The sequence below is a fragment of the Manacus vitellinus genome, unplaced genomic scaffold (assembly GCF_001715985.3).
Source record: "Manacus vitellinus isolate BGI_N305 unplaced genomic scaffold, ASM171598v3 scaffold_7_pilon, whole genome shotgun sequence".
NCBI lineage: Eukaryota > Metazoa > Chordata > Aves > Passeriformes > Pipridae > Manacus > Manacus vitellinus.
Genome location: NW_021940813.1, coordinates 27,002,768 through 27,025,612, shown reverse-complemented (window position 1 = coordinate 27,025,612; position 22,845 = coordinate 27,002,768). Strand labels below are relative to the sequence as shown.

At 41.7% G+C, this 22,845-nt stretch overlaps 1 protein-coding gene across 1 annotated transcript in view; it reads left to right on the top strand.

Annotated features, from left to right (window-relative positions):
• NPAS2 (neuronal PAS domain protein 2) overlaps positions 1-22,845 on the top strand; it is a 52,181-nt gene that overhangs the window by 9,518 nt on the left and 19,818 nt on the right. The window contains exons 4-12 of the mRNA XM_018083958.3: positions 2,138-2,227; positions 5,775-5,895; positions 6,920-7,033; positions 16,066-16,184; positions 18,504-18,586; positions 19,489-19,595; positions 20,753-20,900; positions 21,441-21,522; positions 22,218-22,359. Of these exons, the coding sequence (XP_017939447.1) occupies positions 2,138-2,227; positions 5,775-5,895; positions 6,920-7,033; positions 16,066-16,184; positions 18,504-18,586; positions 19,489-19,595; positions 20,753-20,900; positions 21,441-21,522; positions 22,218-22,359 (1,006 nt within the window). The remainder of the gene's footprint in view (positions 1-2,137; positions 2,228-5,774; positions 5,896-6,919; positions 7,034-16,065; positions 16,185-18,503; positions 18,587-19,488; positions 19,596-20,752; positions 20,901-21,440; positions 21,523-22,217; positions 22,360-22,845) is intronic.

Genomic DNA, 22,845 nt, shown 5'->3' with positions numbered 1-22,845 from the left:
TTCAAGATAACATTGGGTGTTGGGATGTCCTGTTGTGCCAGATGTTCATCATTCCCTGCTATTTTGTCTTTCTGCTAATCTAATTTTATTAGCATTTGGACAAGACTGCTTGAAGTTTTTCCCATCCTGTTATTAAAAGATGGGAAGGGTTTTTTCCAAGCACTAATTCAAAATAATCAGAGCATAATTGACTGCAGTAATACACCAGCTTTCCTGAAAGTGGCTTTTTCTTACCCCATTGAAAAGGCTGTCATCAAATTACAGAAGAGTGGGCACTGGGCTCTGTTTGTCCATCTAGGCCTATTGCAGCAGTGAAATCTTTGAAGAGGGATATGCTCTCTTAATGTTGGAAGGTCCAGTCGTGAGTAAATAAAAATAGAATTATGTATGCATACACTAAGTTGATTTTACCACAAAATTCTGATATGAGTCACTGTGTATAATTTGCATTGGATATGAAATAAAGACTTGACTTTTTAAAAACTAACAACCTTCACCATAGTAACATGCACAATCCAACTGTCGTGTAAAATCATTGCTCTCTTCTAGAGGTTAACAGCTATCATGCTTTTTTAGAAAACAGCTTGAATGTACCACACTAAAGAAAAACATATTCTCTGTACTTAGATTAACAAAATGAAACTAACTATAGCAGCTGGAGGGTTTTCAGAGATGCTAAACACACACTCTTCTACTGGGGTATAAGTTATTGACTTGCTTTTCAAAGGATTGAAGCACCAGCAGATTCCCATTGACTTAAATAGTTGTGGGTGCTCAGCATTCTCTGGAAAAAGGAACATATGTTTGTGTGTCTATTCAAGGCTTTGTGTTTTCTTTTTTTTTTTTTTTAAACAATTAGCATTTTCCAGTGTTCTCAGAATTCTTTCCCTTATTGAAGTCAGCAGGGAGGAGGGGGGAAAGGAAGGATGTGCTGCAGCTTTGCAAGATCAACTGCTAGTCTGGCTCGGGGTCAGGCCTGGATTTGCAGTATGGTTTTGTAATGCTGTGGCACCCTGATCAGGCTGTTTGCAGTACACCTGTCTCTGGAGCAGATATTGCTACTGGAGTACAGCTGAACTCTGCTCTGATTCAGTTGTGCTTGCAGTGCCTTTGCTGCTCAAGTACTGCTGGCAGCACCGACTCCAGAACACCAGGGAACTGACAGAAAGGCCCCAGACTTGCTCCACTTGAACGATTGGAAGCCTCATCAGTGACTCCCTAATGACAATGGGAAGGTTTTAATATATTCTCTGAGCACCCATTATGGAGTCTTAATTTTTTGGAGTGTCCTCCTGCGAGTGATCTAAAGCTCATCTTGCTTTAGTTCACTCTGAGGAGAATCCCCCTCCCAAAATTAAGTTAATCTTGCTTTAGATCTCAAAATGTACATGAATTTAACTTTGAACAACACCGAGCTCAAAACTTAGCAGCTCAGACTAAAGAAAAGCCTAATTTTGAAGGTGAAATTGCTGCTGTACAGAGGGTGGGGATAAGGCTGACATTTCCCTTCAGTCCTAGGAATGAAGGGGCTTACTGCAAGGTGGGACTGAAGTGAGGAAGAAACTCTGCAGAAGGGTGAATTTCTCTTGGAACGAACAATCTAATACCATGACCTTTAAAATAAATCACTCAATTAAAACTCAGGCTAAGGATTATTTGATCATTTGCATTGCTTTTACTTACATGAAAGCCCAGTAATATACAACATTACATTAATACAAACCCAGATTTATGGGGTTTGCAGAGAAGTACCATTTTGAGATAGGACTGCATCCTTTCATCGTCCTTTGATATTTACACAGAGCTCAAATGTTCATTTTAATAACTTCCAAGGGATCCAGTCTTAGTCATTTTGCATTATTAAAATGTGTGATTAATTTAAAAACTGAGACATGAAATGTTCCTGTGAGCCCTTTGTTACTTCAATAGTAGGTTTTACTAGACTACAAAGAATCTTGTAAAAGTTAAATCAGACTGTAAAATCAGAGAATTACTGTTCTGCAACTTGAGATAACGTTCCTACAACTTGATAACAATATGGTGCTGAAATGAAATTGTTTTGATCAACACACGGTGAGATGTCTGTTTACACCAGTCATTCCTGTTAAAGCACTCTCCACTTGTCTGTTTTCCTTAGGCATTAGATGGCTTCATTATAGCAGTAACTACAGGTGGAAGCATCATCTATGTGTCTGACAGCATCACACCTCTTCTAGGGCATTTACCGGTGAGTAATTCTGGCATTGTTTTTTCTACTACACATCATAGAATCAGGCCCTGCATTTTTAGAAACAGATGCAAAAGGGTGCTGGGGGTGGAGTTTTCCTGGAAATGCGGTGAGGGAGTTTTTCCCTGTGGCTGCTGCTGTTGCTCAGCTCTACTCTCTGATTCATACCCTTCAGGTTTTTGTTGCTATGAGGCACTTCGGCTTGAATGGAAAAAGCTCTGCAGGAATAGTTTTGCCAGGGGAGGGACAGGGTGACCTGGCTGATCTTTTCCATCTCTGATTTCTAAGCTAGGAGAGAATAGCACCAGTGGTGCTGGCAGCCCAGCAAGGAGCTTGTTAAGGGCCTTATTCTGCTCCCAGGGAGGTAAAGGACAAAAACCCCATTGAATTCAGAGTCATCTGGAGGCTGCTGACAAGCTCTCCCTGCAGCTCAGCTGTGCTTTCCCAAGGGGAGCACACCCTGCTCCCAGGAGGTGCTGGTGGAGCCAATGCTGAGTGCATGGTGCACCTATACCTTGGTCAAACTGGTACTCAGTCCAACATGAGCAGCTTGTTTTATCCGTGGGCTGCTGGGTGCTGCTGTGGGAGACACTTGCATGCACTGGCTTGGGCTGGAGGAGCAGATGAGAGGGACTGCTCCCTGTTGCTAAGACTGCTCTAGGAGAAATGACATAATAATTATGGATTAATCTTCATGCTCATTTTTTATATCCTAGTCTCAAATAAATACATGCCCAGGAGAAAAAAAATAGCTGCCAAATTATTGTTGTACTACCCCCTGCCATGTTCTTAGGAAAATTAGAATTTTTTCTCTTGTTTATTTTTTCACCAAATATGTGTTACGTTTTCCACCCAGACAAATGTATTTCACACACACTACCTTGCTGTAATATGAACAAAAATTACTTTCTTCTGAGACAAAAGGAACTTGATGAAAGGCAACAGCTCCTGGTAAATGTAAGAATATTGCTATGCAACAACATGTTGAACTGAATCTACCTATTTCAGTTTTCTTTCATCCTCAGCAGTTGAGAAGACCAGTAGTTGACTATTTTCTGACATTTGCCTTCACTTCAAAGGTGGGGAGAGCTCTGTCCTGCATACAGGCTGTGGGGTCTTCATGCACTTACTGATTTCTATGAAATGTGCTTGTCTTTCATCATTTGGTGGTTTCGTTGGTATCCCTTCCAAATACTGATTCTTACAGGAGACGGTAGATCTGCTGTGGGAAAGCATTCCTCTTTAGGAAGATGCATTTCCAACCCTGTGCCTAAAATCTTAAACCCTGACTGAAAATGGATAGATTCAGGTTCATAATTCCTGAGTTGGACCATCAGAAACTATATCAATTTTCTCTCCCAAAGACATGCCTTGTGTGATAACCTTACATGGTATCCAGCCCAAAATAAGGATGAAGATGGACATTACTTTTTATTCACCTAAAAGCAGCACATGGCAGCCCAAGTCAGGAACCAACCTGACAGACTGCAACTGAACAAGCAAGAAAGGCTTCTGCCTGCCTCAGGTCGGCAGATCACCATGGCCATGGGCAGCTGCCCAGCTGAGGGTGCAGTTAGGTGCACACTGGATATTTGAATCCTCTGTTACCCTTTCCATATGTTTTTGGGGGTTTTTTTAAGTTTTATAACTGATACAAGTGCTATCTGGAAAATCTATGTGGCTTATTTTGTTTACCTCCAGGATCTGTTTGTAAGCTAAATTCAGTCACTGTTTGAGGAACAAAATACCAATTCTTCTCCTCTGTGACAACAGGGAAAAAAGTACTCTGCAAATCTTCTACTTTAAGCAATAAAAAAAAAAAAGCAAAACTGGGCAGTACACAAAGCAGGGCTCTCTGAGGGCCCTTATCAAGAAATCTGATGTATTTCCTTTCATTAAAATCATATAAGTCTCTGATGCTGACAGCAAATATATCCAATTCTCTTTAATACAGCTTCCATAAGTTCCATGGAGCATTTTCAAACACAAACTTTCCCTGTTGTAATTCTAAATAATTTGTTTCAACAAGATCTGGTATTACTCTTAGTGTCAGTTGAGGTAGAGAGATGTAGCTCACATGGTAAGGTTGACTCTAGTTGAAGTGTACTCTTGGAAATATAGTCACAACTCATAGCATTCGCCAGCCAGAGGGTACCCTGTGACTCCAAAAATACGCAGTTTCTTGGGAAGAGTCCTCCCTGTCCCTTCTTGCCTGCTTTACCAGGACATCCCTGACAGGGTTTCTTCACAAAAGGAATATTCAAGTAATGAGCACATGTAATAAATACTTAATACTCCATCATCTAAAGTGAAATACTATCACATCAAGGTAAGTATATAAATCGTAGCACTCTAATTTTTAAAGTACACTTGATGAATTTCACTACACTAAATGGGAATTCTACCCAGAACAGCAGTTATGGATAGAAAGCAGAGGGAAACCAAAGTGCAATCTTACATAAATAAATGATGATGATTTATGAGACTTATGATGATGTATGAGACTTGCCAGTCTCATACAGAGCTTACATGTTTTCAGTATGACTATACAGTCTGATATCAACTCCTCTGATGACACACAAAGCTGTGTCAGTGTGCCAGCTCAGCCTGAGGTGGTCTCAAGTGGGATGAATTTAAGTCAATGTTATTAGAGGGTCACTTTATCTCAGGCTTCCTTTCAGATACACTTTTCTAGTGTTAGGTTAGTCACCATGCTGAGCACAGTGAGACCTTCCTCTTGGCAGCCCTGTGACAGACTCTTTGTCTTCTCCAGCCTGGGCCTTTTGCACAAATCCATTTCCTCTTTCCATTCTCAAATCTCAGCAGCTAGGTTTTGAAGGAATTTCAGGTTCATGCCAGATGATAGTGGGGCTGGAGACACATGGACATTCAGCCCATGGCTGTCCAGAGGGCTTGTCCCAGTGGCACTGAATTCCCCCTCTCTGGGGACTAACTGCTGCTGCTGTAAAGTGATGTCCAGACTGGGGGGTCCCCTTCTCCCTGCTCCCACCTGCCAGGATGCAGGAAGTGGGGAGCAAGGTCTGTCACCCCAAGGGCACCTCCCAGGAGCTGAGGAGATACCCCAAGGAAGGGGCTGGATCTAGGACTGACCCAGCTCATGGGACTGGTGGCTCAGGATGACTCCCAGCCTCACTGCTTCTGCCAGTCAGGGTCTAGCAGGGAGAGAACAAGCTCCAATGATCCACAGCAGGCCTGTGCATGGAGTTGGTGAGCAGTATGGGGAGCCAGACAGCCATTTTCCAACTCACTCTCAGGTCTCAGCATTTAATGGCATGGACATACCTGATGCATCTCATGGTCTCTGAGAAACATTAAATATCGCTCAGTGCTGAGAATTAACCTGACAACCAGCCTACAGAGAAGTGGCTACTCGGTTTGCCCAGCAGTTTTCCTCATTTTAGACTTTGTCAGGAGTCCTTGGAAATCGCTGGGTGGGGAAACTCCCATTGAATGCCACAGGTGTTGTATCCACCTTGTTGCACATCTCTGCAAGTGTTGTTTGTCTCAAAAGTTCTTTTCTTTGCAGTGTGATGTCTTGGATCAGAATTTGTTGAATTTCCTCCCAGAACAAGAACATTCAGAAATTTATAAGATGTTATCTTCTTGCATGCTTATGACAGATTCTGCCTCACCGGATTACCTAAAAAGTAAGTTTTATTTTATCTTCTCTAGTAAATGAAAAAGCATGGGCAGGATAAAAATTTTCTCACAGAAAGAATTTTTTATGTGATGTGCAATAAAAAAATTAGGTTCATAGCCTTTTAAAAAGATCTTGCCACCTGGAATGACCCTTTGGTTCTATTTTTAAATGAAACTCATTGCCTTTATTTTACTGGGCTAAGACTACTTGCAGTTGTGTTAATTATTAAATATCATATCTTTTGAGACAGCTAAGGAAAATAGGTTAGCCCATGGAAAGTGGGAGTTCGCATGAGACAAATCACATCTTAATTGATATTTCAGCCTGTTCAAATGAGATGCTGTTCAGAGATATGCTAATGTTGCATACCTTTGTTTTGCCTTATAGTTGAAACATATTTCTAAAATAATTGTAATTCCTTTTAAATTTGAATTTTTTTTTCTTAAAAATGTTTTTACTGCCTCATCCTTATTCACTCTGGGAGGTAAGATGTAGGAAACCAGAAAACACACAATAATGTAAGATGTACTGCTGCTTAATCTACTGTATTGTACAAAACCTACAGCTGATAGCTAATACACTAAAGTTAATGTAATAGATATTTTGAGGTAATTAGGTGTAGTTTTCCAACACAAGATGTAGAACAGCTGTGAGTTGTAAAAAGCCTAAACAGAAAAAAAGCAGTAAGTGAAGGATCCAGTTCTCTCTTTTGCTACACTGATGCTATGGCTGTGTAACTCCTGTGATGAAGGTAGTGTCAGAGAAGGGCAAGTTAATCTCCAGAGCTGTCCCTGAGCTGCAGGCAGGCCCATGCACAGTGCTGAACAACCTGCATCCCTGCAATGCTTGCAGAGGCTTCCTTGCAGAGGCTCTGATCCTGCAATGTATAGCACATTGGTGTTTAGGACTCCTGAGTGGTAACAAGCTGCTCTTGTGCTGCCAGTTGCAAGATTGGGGTTGGAAGACACCATTGGTTGTGTTTAGCTTAATTAGTATATTTATTTCTTCTTCTTCTTCTTTTAACAATCCAGCTGACAATGAACTAGAGTTTTATTGTCATCTTCTGAGAGGAAGTTTGAACCCAAAGGAATTTCCAACATATGAATACATAAAATTTGTAGGAAATTTTCGGTCTTACAGCAATGGTAAGCTTTAATTGTTGTATAAATGTTACTGTAGCTGTGTAAAATAAAATATAAGTATTGCTCCATTGAACAAGACAGGCTTTTAACTGAAAGAACTATTTTTAATATTTGGGTAAATTTTGCTTCACACGGATCTCATGGCTGAGTTGCAATAGCTGGATGAATACATGTGATGATTGAAACTGTGTTAGTTGCTTTTGTTATTGCCCTTCACTTGCAGTGATCCTGGTGTCTGGGTAAGTTCGCAAATAACGACAGGTTTAGAGAAGGATTTGTTTGTGCTCGCTAAGACTGTGTGCTAAGACCCCACCTATTAGCAAAATAATAAGCTTGCTACCTAGCATCTACTGGTTTGCATTAAGCACAGAACCTGTGCCAGAACTGATAATCTGCCAAACATGCCCTCTCACCCTTCTCTGCAAAACCTTGGAGAAAGGCGGCGGTGCCACGTGGCATTGGAACAGCTGAGGATACTGCCATCCATCCACTGCCCTCCCCAGCTGCCATTTTATATTCCTCTTGAGCACTGCAGAACCCAACACTCTCCACAAAAAGGAAAAAAGTGCAGTCAGCATAGTTGCTAATGCACCACAGTCAGTCTAGGGAAACCATCTTTCAAGGGATGAAGAGCAGATTTCCACCTTACCCATTCCCTAACAAAGAGATTGTTGCATGGCCATTAGTATCAGAAATTAAATACTCTTTTATTGCTTTCCCTTCTCTTGCCTGCCCAAGTTTGCTTTAGTTACTTGCCTGACTGAACTCCAGAGTGGCATGTCCAGCGTTGCTGGTATTGTTCCAAATAGGTCATCCTCTGCAAAAAAATTCCCCACCGTGCTTTCCAAAAACTGCACGCCTCACTGCGAAAAAAATGTCCCTGTCCCCATTTAACTTTCTGCTCTTGCTCCACATGACTAGAATAGAAACCTACGTGCAGGATGGAGATATGTGTTTCTTGTTTTGTGCCATCTGATTCGAGGCTCTGTTTGTATAAAAAATTGTAACTGCCTGTATGCTTTCTAGTTTGAATGAAGTGAAATGCGCCTGCCTGACAGACGCACGCAGCAAGCTGTTCTGTTTTCTAGAGCAGAAACCAGATTTCAGGTGCTGACTCATAAGGATACATTTTTACCGGGGGAATTTCTGATCCATTTTCTTCAAGGATTTTTAGCCTTTTATTTTGGCATGACCTTAGTATTGCCCCCTTACCCATTAGGATTTCATATCCCAGCATTTGTATAGTGGCTTTTTCTCAGAAGAAAGATAAAACTTGCAATATAGATATCTTCCCTAGCTTAATGCATATAAACTAAATGGGAACATAATGATTTCAGAAGGCACCAAATCATTTTCCAAAGATCCCATCTTCTAGCTTTCAAATAAGATATGTGCTTTCTGCCTCAAATTCTTTTTTTCCCCTTTGTGCCACTTTTTCTAAAACTTCCATTTTTTTTGTCTCTTCCACTTTCTTTCCATCTCTGCTGCAGCCTGACTCTCCAGCTGACAGGGAGGGGACAGCCCTCACCCTGCCTCTGTGAGATGGTGCCTCCTGGCTCCCTTGCCATCTGACTTTAGTTTTGCCAGTTCAATGCAGAGCCTGATGAAAATACTTGCTTCACCAGTGTGTCCGCAGCACTGCTACCCCTAGATGGGAGTTGTCCCTGTGGCTGCCTCTGTGTTGTCCCCCTCTTAGCTCCTAATCCAGCCACAAAACCACCTCTCCGCAAAGGTGGAAGCAAGGGCACCAGACTCGTGATGTAGCAGCAGCAAACTCTCTTTGCTTGGGAGCTGATAACCCTGGGCCAAGGATAGAGCGAGCAGCCAGAGGAGGGTGCAAACCTCCCAGGCAGTTGTCAATGGATCCACTGGGCTCCTTGCATCAGCCAGATGCACCTGAGCAAGACATGGAAGACGTCAGCTCAAGCGAGCACCGTATGAACGCAGCTGTGCATTGAGCAGCTTTCCAGCCCCAGGGCTGGAGGCAAGCACCTCTTCTGATACAGGGGCTTTGGCACAGGAACCTGTGGTACAGGCACCTTTGAGCATCTGGTGGGTGCACTGGTGGGCTGGGTTCCTACCCCTGCTTGGCCCACACACACCCCAGGATGCCTCACTATCAGGCACTATCTCACCCAGCCCATGCACCTCAGGGGTGTCACCTGCTGGATCTGACAGAGATTGCCCTCTTCTTCCTCCTGTTAAATAAATACTCATTCTCCAGTCATCCCTCCTCCTGCTGTGAACCAAGTGGGTGAGAAAGACAGTGGTGGGAAGGGTGGTAGGAGAGAGACATATCACTCAGGGTAGCACTCATCCTATGTGCACAGGATCAGCTGGCCCCAAATCCTGCTTTTTGGAGGTGTTTGTGAAGGAAGGAGGCTAAGCTAAAGATAAGAAAAGAGTTAGCTGGGGGAGAATGAAGGAAATTGCAAATTAAGATTAATTAGCAGGAGACATTCCTTATGAATGTATTCAAGAATGTTTTTCCCTATAGCTTTTCAGAGCAGTGGAAGTGTGAGCATGTTTTTACACATGGGAGACTGATACAGAATGTTCTCTAAACACAAATCTCTGCTGTTCCTTTTTAGCCACCCAATGCCAAATCCCGCTTTTGTTTTCAATGGTTTGAGCATACTCTGAGCATACTCTGAGTCCACCCTGCCTGCATGTTCCTGCTGCAGGGACACCAGAGACTCTGTGGCCAGGGAAGTTCTTTTATCCCTGGGCAGGCTGTATCCCATCAGGATACTTAGCTATTCCATTGTCATTAATGTAGGGTTGTGGCAGTAACAGCCCTAGCAAATCTTTCACCTTTCCTTCTCACTTAACCTTTGCTAATGTTTTTAAGAACTGTAGGTCCTCTTTTGCCCTCTTTAACAGAAATGTAACTAGCTTTATTCCACTTCCACATAACCTTTTATGTAACCTCCCTTGAATTATCATCTTCTTAGGCTCATTATATTATTGTTCATTGCTCATATAGTGGTGGTGCTTGGGGGAAGGGGGTCATGCTCATGGATTCCCAGTCACCTTTCCCCCTCCTTCCTCCCTCATACCTTCTCCTTTAATCGCATTGTGACTTATGGCTGAGAACATCATATAGGGATGGGTTTGAATGGATTAATTTGAAGGACTGCGGCTTAGAAAGCCAGTTAGGGGCTTAGCTGCTCTCACTAACTTTAATGGGAGCTCTGGGGCTTTAAAGGCCATTGTACTGAGATGCCAAAGATAATTTTTTTCATGTTGAACTAGAACAAATACCAGATATCTGCCAAGGTGACTTGTTACCAGAATTGCTGTCAGGGAGCCAGAGCACACACAGCCTAGATCGAACTCATGCTATTCTCACAGAGGAGCAGTCACTGGCATCTTCCCTGATCCTGGAAGAACCAGAGACATGCATGTAGAGACCCTAGAAATTGCCCAGGAAAGTTCACATAGTTCAAAGCATGTTTTCAGTCTTTCAGAAGATCACTGTTCCCAGAGCTCCAGGTCTCAGCTGTAGCTGGGGGCTAGAGGAGCTGCACAGTCCAGTGCCAGGGTTAGCAAGAAGGTCCACACTTGGCCTAGTCCTGGGGAAGCTGTACTCTGTAACCCCTGCTGCAGAACACCAGGGATGTGACACGAGCTGCCTGCACGAGTGAATCCCCCTTGAATTAGCTGTGCCCAAGCGAGAGCAGCCGACCAACGAAACAGCAATGCGAGCTGAGCAGAGTGACTGCATGAGTCACTGGCTGTGCTAAATCAAATACAAGAGATTTGATTTTCCATTTGGGAGGATTATATAACCATCATTAATTAAGCTTCAATGAGAAAAGCAGGACTGTAACCTGATGTGAAGATTCAGTAGTCCCTTGAGAAGAGAGGAGGTGGCCCATGGGCCAGTGGAGTTCCTTCTTGCTTCTGTGCTTGCTCTCAGATCATAGGGGTTGCTTTTGTTTTATTTGCAAATAGAAACTCTTTCCAATATTTTTATATATTTCAGGTACTGGTTCTGTAGCCTACATTTTAACAAGAGACATGAATGTATGCAAACATCTGAGGAGCCAAGTGCCATCACTGTACCTATTGACTAGTAGTACCTGATAAGGGAGAGAGTCATATCAGCATCACCAATGAATAATGCAGTAGCTCATATCCAGTTTTGCCTGAGGGCTGAGGGGGAAGGCAAGTAAAAAAGATAACCCTCCCCAAAAATCCAAGGAAATGCTTAGCTTCCAGTATAAGATGTCAAATTTAGTGAGAATAAATTTTACAAAGCCGCTTAATAGCTTAGTCTGATAAGAAATGATAAGACGGACTGAATTTATCCCTCCTGTGAAAATTGTTTATACGTTTGTAAACAGACAAAGATCTTTCATAATTATATATCCAAATATTGGTATTAGCATCCTATTTCTGAGGTGACATACTTGCTTCAAAACTCCTGAAAGGGACAAAGATGGAGTCCTTCCTTTCAAAGAGTTCACTAATACAAAAAAGGACCACCAGCATCTTTAAAGTGATGGATCTGTCCTTTTGTCCAAAATGCTTGAAGTTTTTCTCTTGAAGAAGGAGATAACCATTATGTAAAAAAGGTTCCTAATAAGTAATATAATTAAATATTATAGTGGAATTTAAAATTGTGCATTTTTGTTCCCAGTTACATGGAAACTCAAGAAGTATCTGGTACTGAATGCTAATAATAGCAGATACTCTACTGTGAGCTGATATATCTCTCAGATATAAGAATAAACATCAAGATAATTATTATGCTGAGGAGAGAAGAAATCTTGTAATTCCCAGAACAAGTAATTCAATCTGAATTCCTTTTTAAAAGAAATAAACAGATTTATACAGGAGATACATTGATCTTGAACCCTCAAAGTATGTGCAGAAACATCTAAAACAAGAATAGCTCAATCCAAAATGAATGTTTTGATCAGAACCGACAGCTGCATATTTGCTATTAATGATATCATAGAAGCTGCAACTAACAATATGCAGCACTCATGCTGGAGTCTCTATGGGTATTTAAGAAAAAGACACCATTCCTGTCCTAAAGAATTTACTTGGGATTCATATCAACACACGATGGCAAGGGGAGAAACAGGAGGAGGAAGGTGGAGAGAGGAGATCAAAGTAGACAGGTGATGTATGGACACTGTCACTGTTATTCATCAAAAGCTACTGTGGGCAATCTGGCTTGCCACCAGCACTTTAGATTTCTTCATTATATATATATTAATTGATGGATATTCTGTTTATATGTGGTCTGAATTTATTTATATGAAACAATCTTGATTTCTGGTCTGTTTGGCTTGTATTTTTTGAAATCGCTGTTGAGTTTGTTTGATAGTCACTAAAACTGGTTCTTTAAAGATTAACATCTACTGACAAAATAGAAAGGGGGGATTTCTTCTTTCAAATGGCATAAATGGGAGGCTTGCTATCTTAGGAAGATTATGTTTTACACATTCTATGTTAAAATAAGATGACCAAGCAACTGACTGTTGCACCATTATTAACTGAATAAAGTGGCATGTGGGGTTTTCTAAACATGTTTTCATTCATTTCAGGTGGCATGATTTGTATCCCTAAGGATAAAAATCTTTTTGTCTGTGCTAGTTAAGGGTTTGGTTCCTTGTATATATTATTTATTTTTAACATTCTGTCCTCAGTGTCCTTGTCTTTAAAAACAAAACAGCAACAATTAAAAACAAATTATATAGGCATATCAGCTTCTTTCTATCTTACGAGATATTTGTGGATATTTAATACTTCTATGAAAGATTCTGTGGTAGCTCTAGGAGCAGTGGGTGTGATAGGTAACGGCAAAAACTATTAAAATTCATGCTAAGGAGTATCAGCTAACTGATATATTTGAGACAACTGTTTCACCTTTTTGATAATGTATTTAGCTTTGTCACACTACCTACTAATTCCCTACTCAAGATATTTTCTCCAGATCATTTAATTGTGAAACACATATGCCCTCATTTACCCAAACCAACCTGTTTATAGCCAGTTTAACATCTTCATCAGGCATCTTCTGACGGAAGCACTCCAAGCCCTGTATTGGACTTAAAAATGTTAATATCATCCTAGTCTCAGGCTTGATCCTGTATTTTTCACTCCACTCTTTTTCTGTGGTGCTCTCAGAAAGTTCGCTACTGAACTTCACTACCTGAAGATGTGTTTCTTTTAAAGAGACTTGGAGAATTATAAAGTATGATTTTTCAGAAGGCATGCTTAAAAGGTTTATATTTTTATTATGATATTATTTTATTATTGTTAGTTATCAATATATTATTGTTATTATAATATTCGTTACTAATATTTTATTATTATGATGATTATAATTTTTTAATTATTGCAATTATCTCTTTTTTTAACTACACTTCAAAACTTATCAACAAAAAAAAGTTGAAATTTGCTGACCAGCTGCAAAAGCAGAGCAAAACAGGCTGTGCAGATAGAGCTGGGGAAAGAACAGATACAAAAAAAATAATCAGAAGCAAACATGAATGGGTTTTTTTCTTTTGGTTATTGTAGTTGTCATTTTCAGATGGAGATGTACTTTGCAAGGTGGTGGCTACCTGCCTGCATCATTGAGGCTTTTAATGCTCTGGGCTTTGTCAAAGGCAGCTGAGTATGGAGATGGCACAGGAGCTGTTCAAACACAGGATGACTTCCAACCAGGCCAGCTCTGTCTCATCTCCTTGGGCTTATTAATTCACTGCTGCTTAAGTTCACCATTCTCAAAAGTTGTGATGAAATCCCAAATTCACTACCTAGCTGTCCTACACAATAATTATTACCCTTTTAGTACTGCATTTACCTGTTGGAAATATGATCCTATTTTTTAAATGCCACAGTCAGGGATGTATTCTGCTTGTCTCAGGCTCCTGGCTGTTTACATCCAACAGCTGACATTAAAAATTATCTGCTCTCTTTGGTGACTTAGTTTCCACTCAGTCTCCGCTTTCTCCTACAGCTGGTGTCATTTGCAAGCCCATGGTTTGCTAACTAGTTTAACTTATCATACCTGTGCTTCAGAGGCTGAATGTGCTTATCTTATTTTCATATTTAAGAGCCCAGCCTGCAAGCATTTGGTACTGAACTTGGCTGTTACAGAGAGAAACAGCCCCCTTGACTTCAGATGTGACAACATCCTACATAGTAAGCTCGGAAGTAACTTTTTACAATGCCCATAGTGTGGGTTTATAGCATTCCCATTTATTATTAAAGAGGACTGACTACAGAAATGAACAGACTTGCACAAGATGATAATATCAGAGATGGACCAATAGCTCTTTACTCAGGCTTCTCCTGTTTCCTGCAGCTCCTAACTCTTCCTTTTATCCACCTCTTGTATTAATAATCCCATAGAAATCCACATATATACACATAACCCCAGGATCAAAATGGGAATACATATTCCTAGGAAGTCCCCAGAGCAAGTGTGCTTTGCTGGTGAAAAGAGGAGAGTTTTGCCCATGTTTTTTATCTCAATATCCAGTCAGCCATGCCCTCCAGACTCAACTACAAGAGAGGGCTATAATCTCTGTGGATGTTCACATCTGTGCTGTCTTCTCAGATAAGGAATCTTTCTTTCCCTTTTTGGTGCACTATGTGTTGTGCACACAGTGGCCTAAATCAGTTAATCATAGGTGTGAATTCGCCTTAGAGTACTTATTTTTCCATCTCCTACCCTGTTATCCTTGTTACCAGTAATGTATCAATATTCCAAGGCTTTTAATAGGTTGAACTGGGTTCCAAAAACAAATGTGATAAATTGAGACTTCTTCTATCTCTACAGTTTATGCTAGTGAACTAAAGCCCAGTGCAGAAGCACCTCAGGATAAAAATTGCTATTTATATCCTCCCCAGATAGCTACAAAACTCTTCAGTTTCACAGTAATGCTTTGTCCTGTGCAGAAGAGACAAACTGTAGGAAACTTCATAAAGTTGGATAAAGGGGCCTAATAGTGAGAAAAGATAATTTCATATTAGCATTAATTTCTATTAGCATTAGATTAACTTACATTGGTGAACTCTGGTTGCTAGATAGGACCTTCTCTGCCCCCATGGGAGACAGTTGGCTGAGCAGGGCAAGAGCCATTTCCCATTGCAGCTTGGCACACAGTTTTCTTTCACAGCTGTGGGAGTGGGATTACCATCTCTAAACAGCTTGAATTTGGAGGAGTAATTTGCTTTATGTCATTCTAATATGGGACTGTGGGCTGGCTTAAGGCAACACGTTCTTTTGGCAGCACATCTCTGTGGCAGGAGGTGCTAGTGGGCTCTCAAGCAACACAAGAGCCATGCAATCGTGAAATACGCAAATAAAAAAACATACACAAAGTGTGTAGCCACATCACATCCACCTTTTCCTTCCACCCATTGTCTCAGGAGACAGCAGGCCACCTGCAGACTTGCCAAATATGCCCATCTCTGGAAGCCATGCACAGGGTCCCTTTTCGTCTTCTTTAAAACAAGTAGAACTTGAGCACACTGGGGACAGTTCTTCTTAGATGCAGGAGGGGAAGACACTCTTCAGCAGCCAAGAATCACAAGCAGCCTCTTACTAGCTCGATGAAGCCTTGCTGGCTGTGGGCCCTAGTGTTTTGCCACTGATGACTTGATGAACTCTCTTCAGCTACCTCCCTTGCCAGCGCATTTTTTCACTGCCTTGTGGAAGTAATGGTGCTAGGCATGCTGCAGCATATATTTTTTTCTTGTGAGTGGTGAAAAAGAGCAATTGGATGCATGGGGTTTCTTTCCAGAAAACTGCTTTGTGCTCTGTAATAAGGTTTGGCCTTATTTTTATCAGGATTAACCTGTAAAATTCATACTTGAAGTTAAGCTCTGATGTCTTTCTGACTAACATGACTGACTTGGATTTAAATATATGCATATCAGCTTTAAAAGCTTTTAGAACACTTCTCTGAATAAAAATAGTATTAGTAGGCTTCAAGCGTGCAAAATATTCAGGGAGAGAAAATCTTATATGAGGCATGATTCCAGGTCCCATTTTTTCCCCTACCTAGTGCCTAACTCCACTTGCAATGGCTTTGACGAGGCTGTCCCGAGGGCTTACAGAACGTCCCTGGGAAAGCAGATCTGCTTCGTTGCGACTGTTCGTTTGGCAACGCCTCAGTTTTTAAAGGTAAGTCCGTGCCCTCGGTCCCATTCATTTCAGAACTTCTCGTAACACTTTCAGATGAGGTGACATAGAAGGTTCTTAGTTTTGCTAATTGAATGGATTACAGATATCACATTTCATGCATAAAAATCCAGTGAAGCGGATTATCAGTGCAAGCCAGGATCTGTGGAAGCAGTGTCACTTCTGCCCCTATCACATGGTAAATGGAAACCCTCCTTGCATTAGGAATTACAAAGTCACTTTGAAATTGGGTTCTTCCTTGCTGCTTTCTGTTCCTGCAATGGGACAATGTACAGGTGGCCACCAACACTTTAATTTGTGCCCTCGGTGTCTTTGGTTGACTGCTGCTAGTTTCCCTCCTCCCAAATCCTGGTAGTGAGATACATGATTGTGGTTATAAGGATAGACAATCCAACCTTGTGCCTGACACTGCTGTTCCCTAATTAACAGCTGTGAACTACTGCATCAGATGCCCCATCCTCAGGGGTTAAGAGATTTTTTTAATGTAATTTAGACCTGGCCAGTATGAAATCACTGCTTCCTTGGCCTGGCTCTGTTACTGCTCTGGGATTTGCAGGGCACTCTTGACTGATTCATGGCCCTGGCAGACAAGTAGAGTCCTTTCTGGGTAAGTGAGGACACTTCCCATAAATCTTAACCACAGTAATCATAGTAAGAGTAGGGTTGGAGTTAAGGTACTCTGGGAAACCTAAAAGCAAATTCCCTTGTCTTCGGATAGCTAACACCTCAAAATAAACAGGGAAACTAAATGGGCTGCACATGGCAATGAGCTGTGTGGTACTAGGGAGGAAGCAGCTGCTGAAGAGCCCAGAAAAGCTTTTAACTGCCACAAAGTCCTAAACACTCATCTCTTTGGTTCTCCTTTGGGTGACTCACTTAACCCCCAGTCTTCCTCCTCTAAAAAGAAAGTAAAAATGTTTATGTGACTGGCTAAGGAAGGCAGAATCAGCAATTTGGTTGCACACAGCAATGTTTGTATGTTGCACCTTGAATTTTAGTGTACATTCTTGGCATCAGCATGGATTTTGGCCTAAATTGGAAAGAGGGGGAGAGAGGAATTTAAAGTGTTCATGAAGCCTTTTGCCTCAGCACAGCCAGAGACTTTAAACAACTTTGTCAGCATTGATATGTATGAAAGAAATGCTTGATGACAGTGCACCTCAACTTGTCCTCTGGTCCCAGGAGGGTTTAAAACATTAGTGGTCTGAAAGTCTTCTCTCCCCAAGAAGGACAGCAGAGAGAGAAGCAGCAATGGAGATGATGGGAGAGTATCACTGAGCCCACAGCACAGGGGGATGTGCCATCAGGGAGCTGGAGAATAGCAGCATTGGGAGCTAGTGGACAGGCTGTCCTTATCAGCAATGATGGAGACCTTCCTGCAGGAGAGACATGAAGGACACAGTAACCCTGGATGCCACCAAATCTGGAGTGCTGACGCTGGCAAGACCCAGCCCAGTTGCCCCTCCTCTAGTGGGAGAGGAGAGGTTGGCAGAGAAGAGCCATGAGCAGGAGGCAAGTTGGCCGTGGGACATGCAACCAGCCCTGGCCCATGCACAGGTGTGCACCATGGTGCCATCCTTCCCTCTGCTTCCTACCTCCCCACAACAAATAATCACTACCTCCTGATCCTCATCCCTCTGGGGATGTCCTACCTCACAGACAGCCCTGTACCCTGCCTCCTGTAATTCACTCATTAGTTATCAGTCTTGTGAGCACTGAGGGCTGCTGTGAGTCTTCAGAGCCAGCTTCTTCGCTGCAGCAGTGAAGTACAATGCAAAACTGCTGCCTTTTACCTGCCTGACAGGAAAGGCATTTATTCCTCTGCAGCTATTGAGTGAGGAGAGTATTCCCCTTTCTCAAAGAGAGCTTGGGGGGCAGATGTCCAAGAGGACCAGGCAAGCGTGGTGGATATCTGTAGTAACATAAGGAGAGTGAAGCAAGACATGACAAAACCCTAGTGGGATCAGGCATAGGCTGGATGCTGGAAAAGGGCATTGCTCCTTGGGGCTGTGGACAACACAGCCATTACACCGCAGGCACTGCTTCAAAGCCATAAAGTTTTGGCACCCTGAGGCAGTGTCTCAGCTCTTAAGTTCATGCGCATCACCAGTTCTTCTCCTCAGCTCCTGCAAAAATGTTGGCATTGCTAAATACAATAGATCCCTCTCTGGAATTGCCAGAAAATAGGTGAATCCTCTGTTTTCTCCTTTTATGCACCATGTATTTATAGCTAACAAAAGGTAGATGAAGCAGAGGGGTGAAGCTGCAACTCTCAGTAAGTCAGTTTTCTCCATTGGACAGGAGATGTGCATTGTGGAAGAACATCTAGAGGAATTCACATCAAGACACAGTCTGGAGTGGAAATTTTTATTCCTGGATCACAGGTTGGTGACAAGAAAAGCTGGTTGTGTTTGGTGCTTGTGTACTGCTATTTCGTAAGTACAGTTATCTCAAATAGTGTTCCATTTCACATCTAAATCTCCTGAACAGGAGGGCTGCACTGAAATTCCTACAAAAGTTTACTATTTTACATTTATTTTTGCATTTATTTTTAACGGGCTTTTAAAACAAAAGTACCCCGTTTGTCAGGCCAAATTTCTGATTAGCTTGTTCTTCTTTCCTTTAAAATTATCAACAGACCAAAGTCGGTCACATTGCAAAATTATCTAATTATTATACAGCTGCAGAAATCCTTCTTTCCAAATCCAATCATTGATTGTGTGTGTGCAATTCCCACCGAGTTATGGAGTGAAAGTCTGTGCTGGCCTGAGGCATCTGTGCTGGCAAAGGTACAAAGCAAGTGCTTCAGCACACCACAGATGAGCTCTCCAGGCACCCAGAGGGAAGCAGCACAGACAATTTCCCCTCCTATCCCCCTAGTCCCAGCAAATGATGGTTTCCTTTCACCTCGCTATGCATTTTCCCCTGCAAGGACTGCAGGAGCTGCCGCAGAGCCCCTGACCAAGGAACAGCCAGGGAATGGCTCCTCACCACAGGTTCCTGTGTGAAGGTCCCTGAGAAGCTGAATTGCTTCCCATAGCCACATTTTCCCTGGAAAAAAGGGGTTGTCATAGCCTTGTCCTGGTTGGATGGTGCTGCCAGTACTGCTCTGCTCAGCTGGGCATCCCAGGCACAAGGTGGGGGAAAGTCAGGATCCAGTCCCCTGGGATGAACAACTGTACACCGATGAGTGAAAGGAGATCTGGGCTTTTTGCATATCCATGTCAACATGCAGAACTGCTTGTTTTATGGTTTATGAACTCACTTATGTTGTGCCTAACCACAGAGCACCGCCAATTATAGGATACTTGCCTTTTGAAGTGCTGGGTACTTCTGGCTACGACTATTACCACATAGATGACCTGGAGCTGCTAGCAAGGTGCCATGAACACTGTAAGTATCTCATGGCCCAGGTTCCTGGGAAGTCGCTGGGACACCTCTTTTCAGTGGAATGTTGTTGCAGTTAAACTTGGAAGGGGAAGTTTGACTCTTGCCTCAGCCTGTGTACCTTAGAAGAGTTGTAGCAGGTTGGAGGCCCTGCAGCTGATTGGCATCTGGGACAAACTTATCAAGCTTTGGAAAATACAGTTTTACCTTCTGTATCCCCAAAAGAAGTCAACAAGACTAACCGAATGGATAAAATGTGCTAGATTAGATCCCCGTTAGTGAAGACTATGCAGGAATAGTTCAAGAAATTCTTGTAGATTATTTCCCCACTGTGTATTTGGGATTACCTGTGATTATTTAAATAGTGTCTGTTAAAGTTTAATTGGAAAACTCTTTAAGTAAAGAAAATGAGGCAATGCTTTTCAAATATTTGCTTACAGAACTGGCTGTAGCATCTCAGCTTACCACTTCTGCCTGTTCTGGAAGTATGCTGTCAACAGTAGTTTTTATATGTTGACATTGAAAATATAGAAAGGCTAAAAATGGGGGTGCTTGGGAACCCCTTGAAATCACCAGGGAAAAAACGCAGAGGTGAATTTTTTTTGTGAATCTTTCAAACCTTCAATACATCTCTATTTACTGTAGTTTGAATTCTTGTTGGTCTAAAAACTTCCTTTCAGTTCCTTTTGTTGTCTTTGCACAGTGTTATCTCTTATGCTCACTTCATTCTGAGTCCATCAGCACACAATACTCATCTTTACAAGCATTTTTATCCTGTATTTTCTGCTTTAGAACTTAAGATGATCACTCTTAGAAATTAATCCCAGATGCCTAATTAAGCAGTATGTGATCAGTACATAAAGCAGGGTAAGGTCTCTGTTTAAATTGTAGCAGACACTAATGCATTAGTGTCCAAACTTAAGGTTAATAGTACTGTGTAGGAGTGTACCATTTAAAGTGCCAGAAGAAGATACCTGCTCATCTTTGTGATTTTTGCTCTATCATAAGGCTGAGGGAGCACTTACTCAAAATTGGTGCTTAGACTCCTGTCTGCCTTGGGAATTGACGGGGAGACACAGATATTTTTGTGACTTTTATGCACATTTCATGTCATTTTCACATGGAAAATTGTGTTACAAGCTGCATGTGTTTTCTGCTGACAGTGATGCAGTTCGGCAAGGGGAAGTCGTGCTGCTATCGGTTTCTGACCAAAGGACAGCAGTGGATCTGGCTGCAGACCCATTACTATATCACCTACCACCAGTGGAACTCCAAGCCAGAGTTTATTGTGTGCACACACATGGTGGTAAGGTATGGAAAATAACAGCAACCCGCAGGGACATAAAGGACAGTAAGATAAGGGCATCCTCATGTCTGCCAACATATTCTCCTAAAAACATAATGTCTTTTAAATAAGAAAAAGTTAAGCCTGAATTCTCTGAAGGAAATACGTTAATTATAGAAAAATTGTCAGACTAAATCTTAGTATATAAAATAGAGAATAGACAGATCCCTTAAATATTCACTTCCTCTAATCCTTATGTTGTTTTTAAAGAGCTGTGTGGAATCTTTTCAGTGAAGTCATAAAGAAGTTGTAGGATGTGAACTTGACCTTTATATATTCTTCCTTAATATGCTTCTTGACTTCAAGAAGATAGGAATAGACCAAAACCTGAAAATTAAAACAGTTTCTCAAATGTTATTCAGTAGCATTTGACTTAAATGATTTTTCAGCTGTTCATTTAACCTGTAAAACGGTACAGTAATTTAATGTTCCTCTACTTTCTTAAAGCACATTTAATGAAACATAAGAATTCCATGTTGATACATAGAATTATATTTTCCATTCAGTTATGCAGATGTTCGGGTGGAGAGGAGACAGGAGATGGGCTTGGAAGAAGTGTCCTCAGAGGTTGTGTCCTCAGCACTCAAGGTACAACGAGAAAAGCTTTTTTTCATGAATTTATGTAGTAATCACAACTCGTTCCTATGTTAATGTCACCAGAGACCCCAGCATTGTCTTTCTGGGTGGATTCACTCAACTTCAGAATTCATTGCTCACTTGAATAATTTTAACGCAAATTGGGTTATGAGTATGAAAGGATAAACCTGGAGATCAGTAACAGCCAGAAATAAAGTAGAACATGGGCAGGGGCAGTGTGAGATATCTCCACTTTTCCTTGGCAAAATACTACAGTTTAAAGATTAATTTGAACAAGTTCTGGCAATCAGCCCTCTTGGCTATATCTCAGTGATCTGATGAGGGAACACAGCAAAGCTCCTCCTCAATGCATGGCTGAGTGTCTCACAGAGGTTGCAGTTGCTGTCACATCCAACTGAACACGAAAGATTCAGAAAAACATCTGAAGGCACAAAATGAGTATGGCATAGCTTGCTATTTATTTCTAACTCAGTGACAGTTGTTTGTAAAATGCATTACTTAGATGCTATTTGGAAGGGACATTGACACCTTGTGTCCAGGTCTTCTGCTGGTCTACCTGGGATTAGTTCTGCTCAAGTCATTTTAGGCCTGCCAAAGAACTGGTGTGCAACCATTACTAAATGCATTTCAAAATGCTTTAACCTTGACAGATGCAACAGTTATTCCCTTTTTCTGCTTTGTTTTAGGACAATGGTGCCAGCTTGGATCCTGAACAGCACTTTAATGCACTTGATGTTGGTGCCTCAATCCTCAGCGCCAGTCGGACACCCTCAGTATCATCTAGAAGCTCACCAAAATCTTCCCACACACCCAAGTCAGACCCAGCATGTGAGTGGCATTCCTAGGTTACTGCATTATTTTTAATTTAGCCAAGTTACAGAATGTGTGCCTATATACCACTGCTGATAATTTAACAGTTATTTATGAGTTATCAATGATATGCACTGACAATGAAGTGCATAATCTGAAATGGTAACATACAAGAGGAAAGGTTGTAGTGCAGCCACCTAAGTGCTGGGAAATGAGTAGTGGGATTAGCAGTGAGACCTGCTGCTTCAATCTGTTACAAAAATGAGGACTTCTGTCTTCAGATTTGAGGGCATCAGTATGAACAATATGAGACCTCTTTAGACTTACATGAGTAATAACGGCCTGTGGGTGATTCTTTTCTGGCCAAGGTTCAGGATGCTTCAGTGTTGACTTGGGTATACTCTTTCTGCTCCCTGGTCTGAAAGAAAAGCCAGTGAGCTAACCTAAATTTGCAGTTATTTGGCCCATATAAAGGGAGTTCCAGCTGTTTTAGAACAGTTCCTG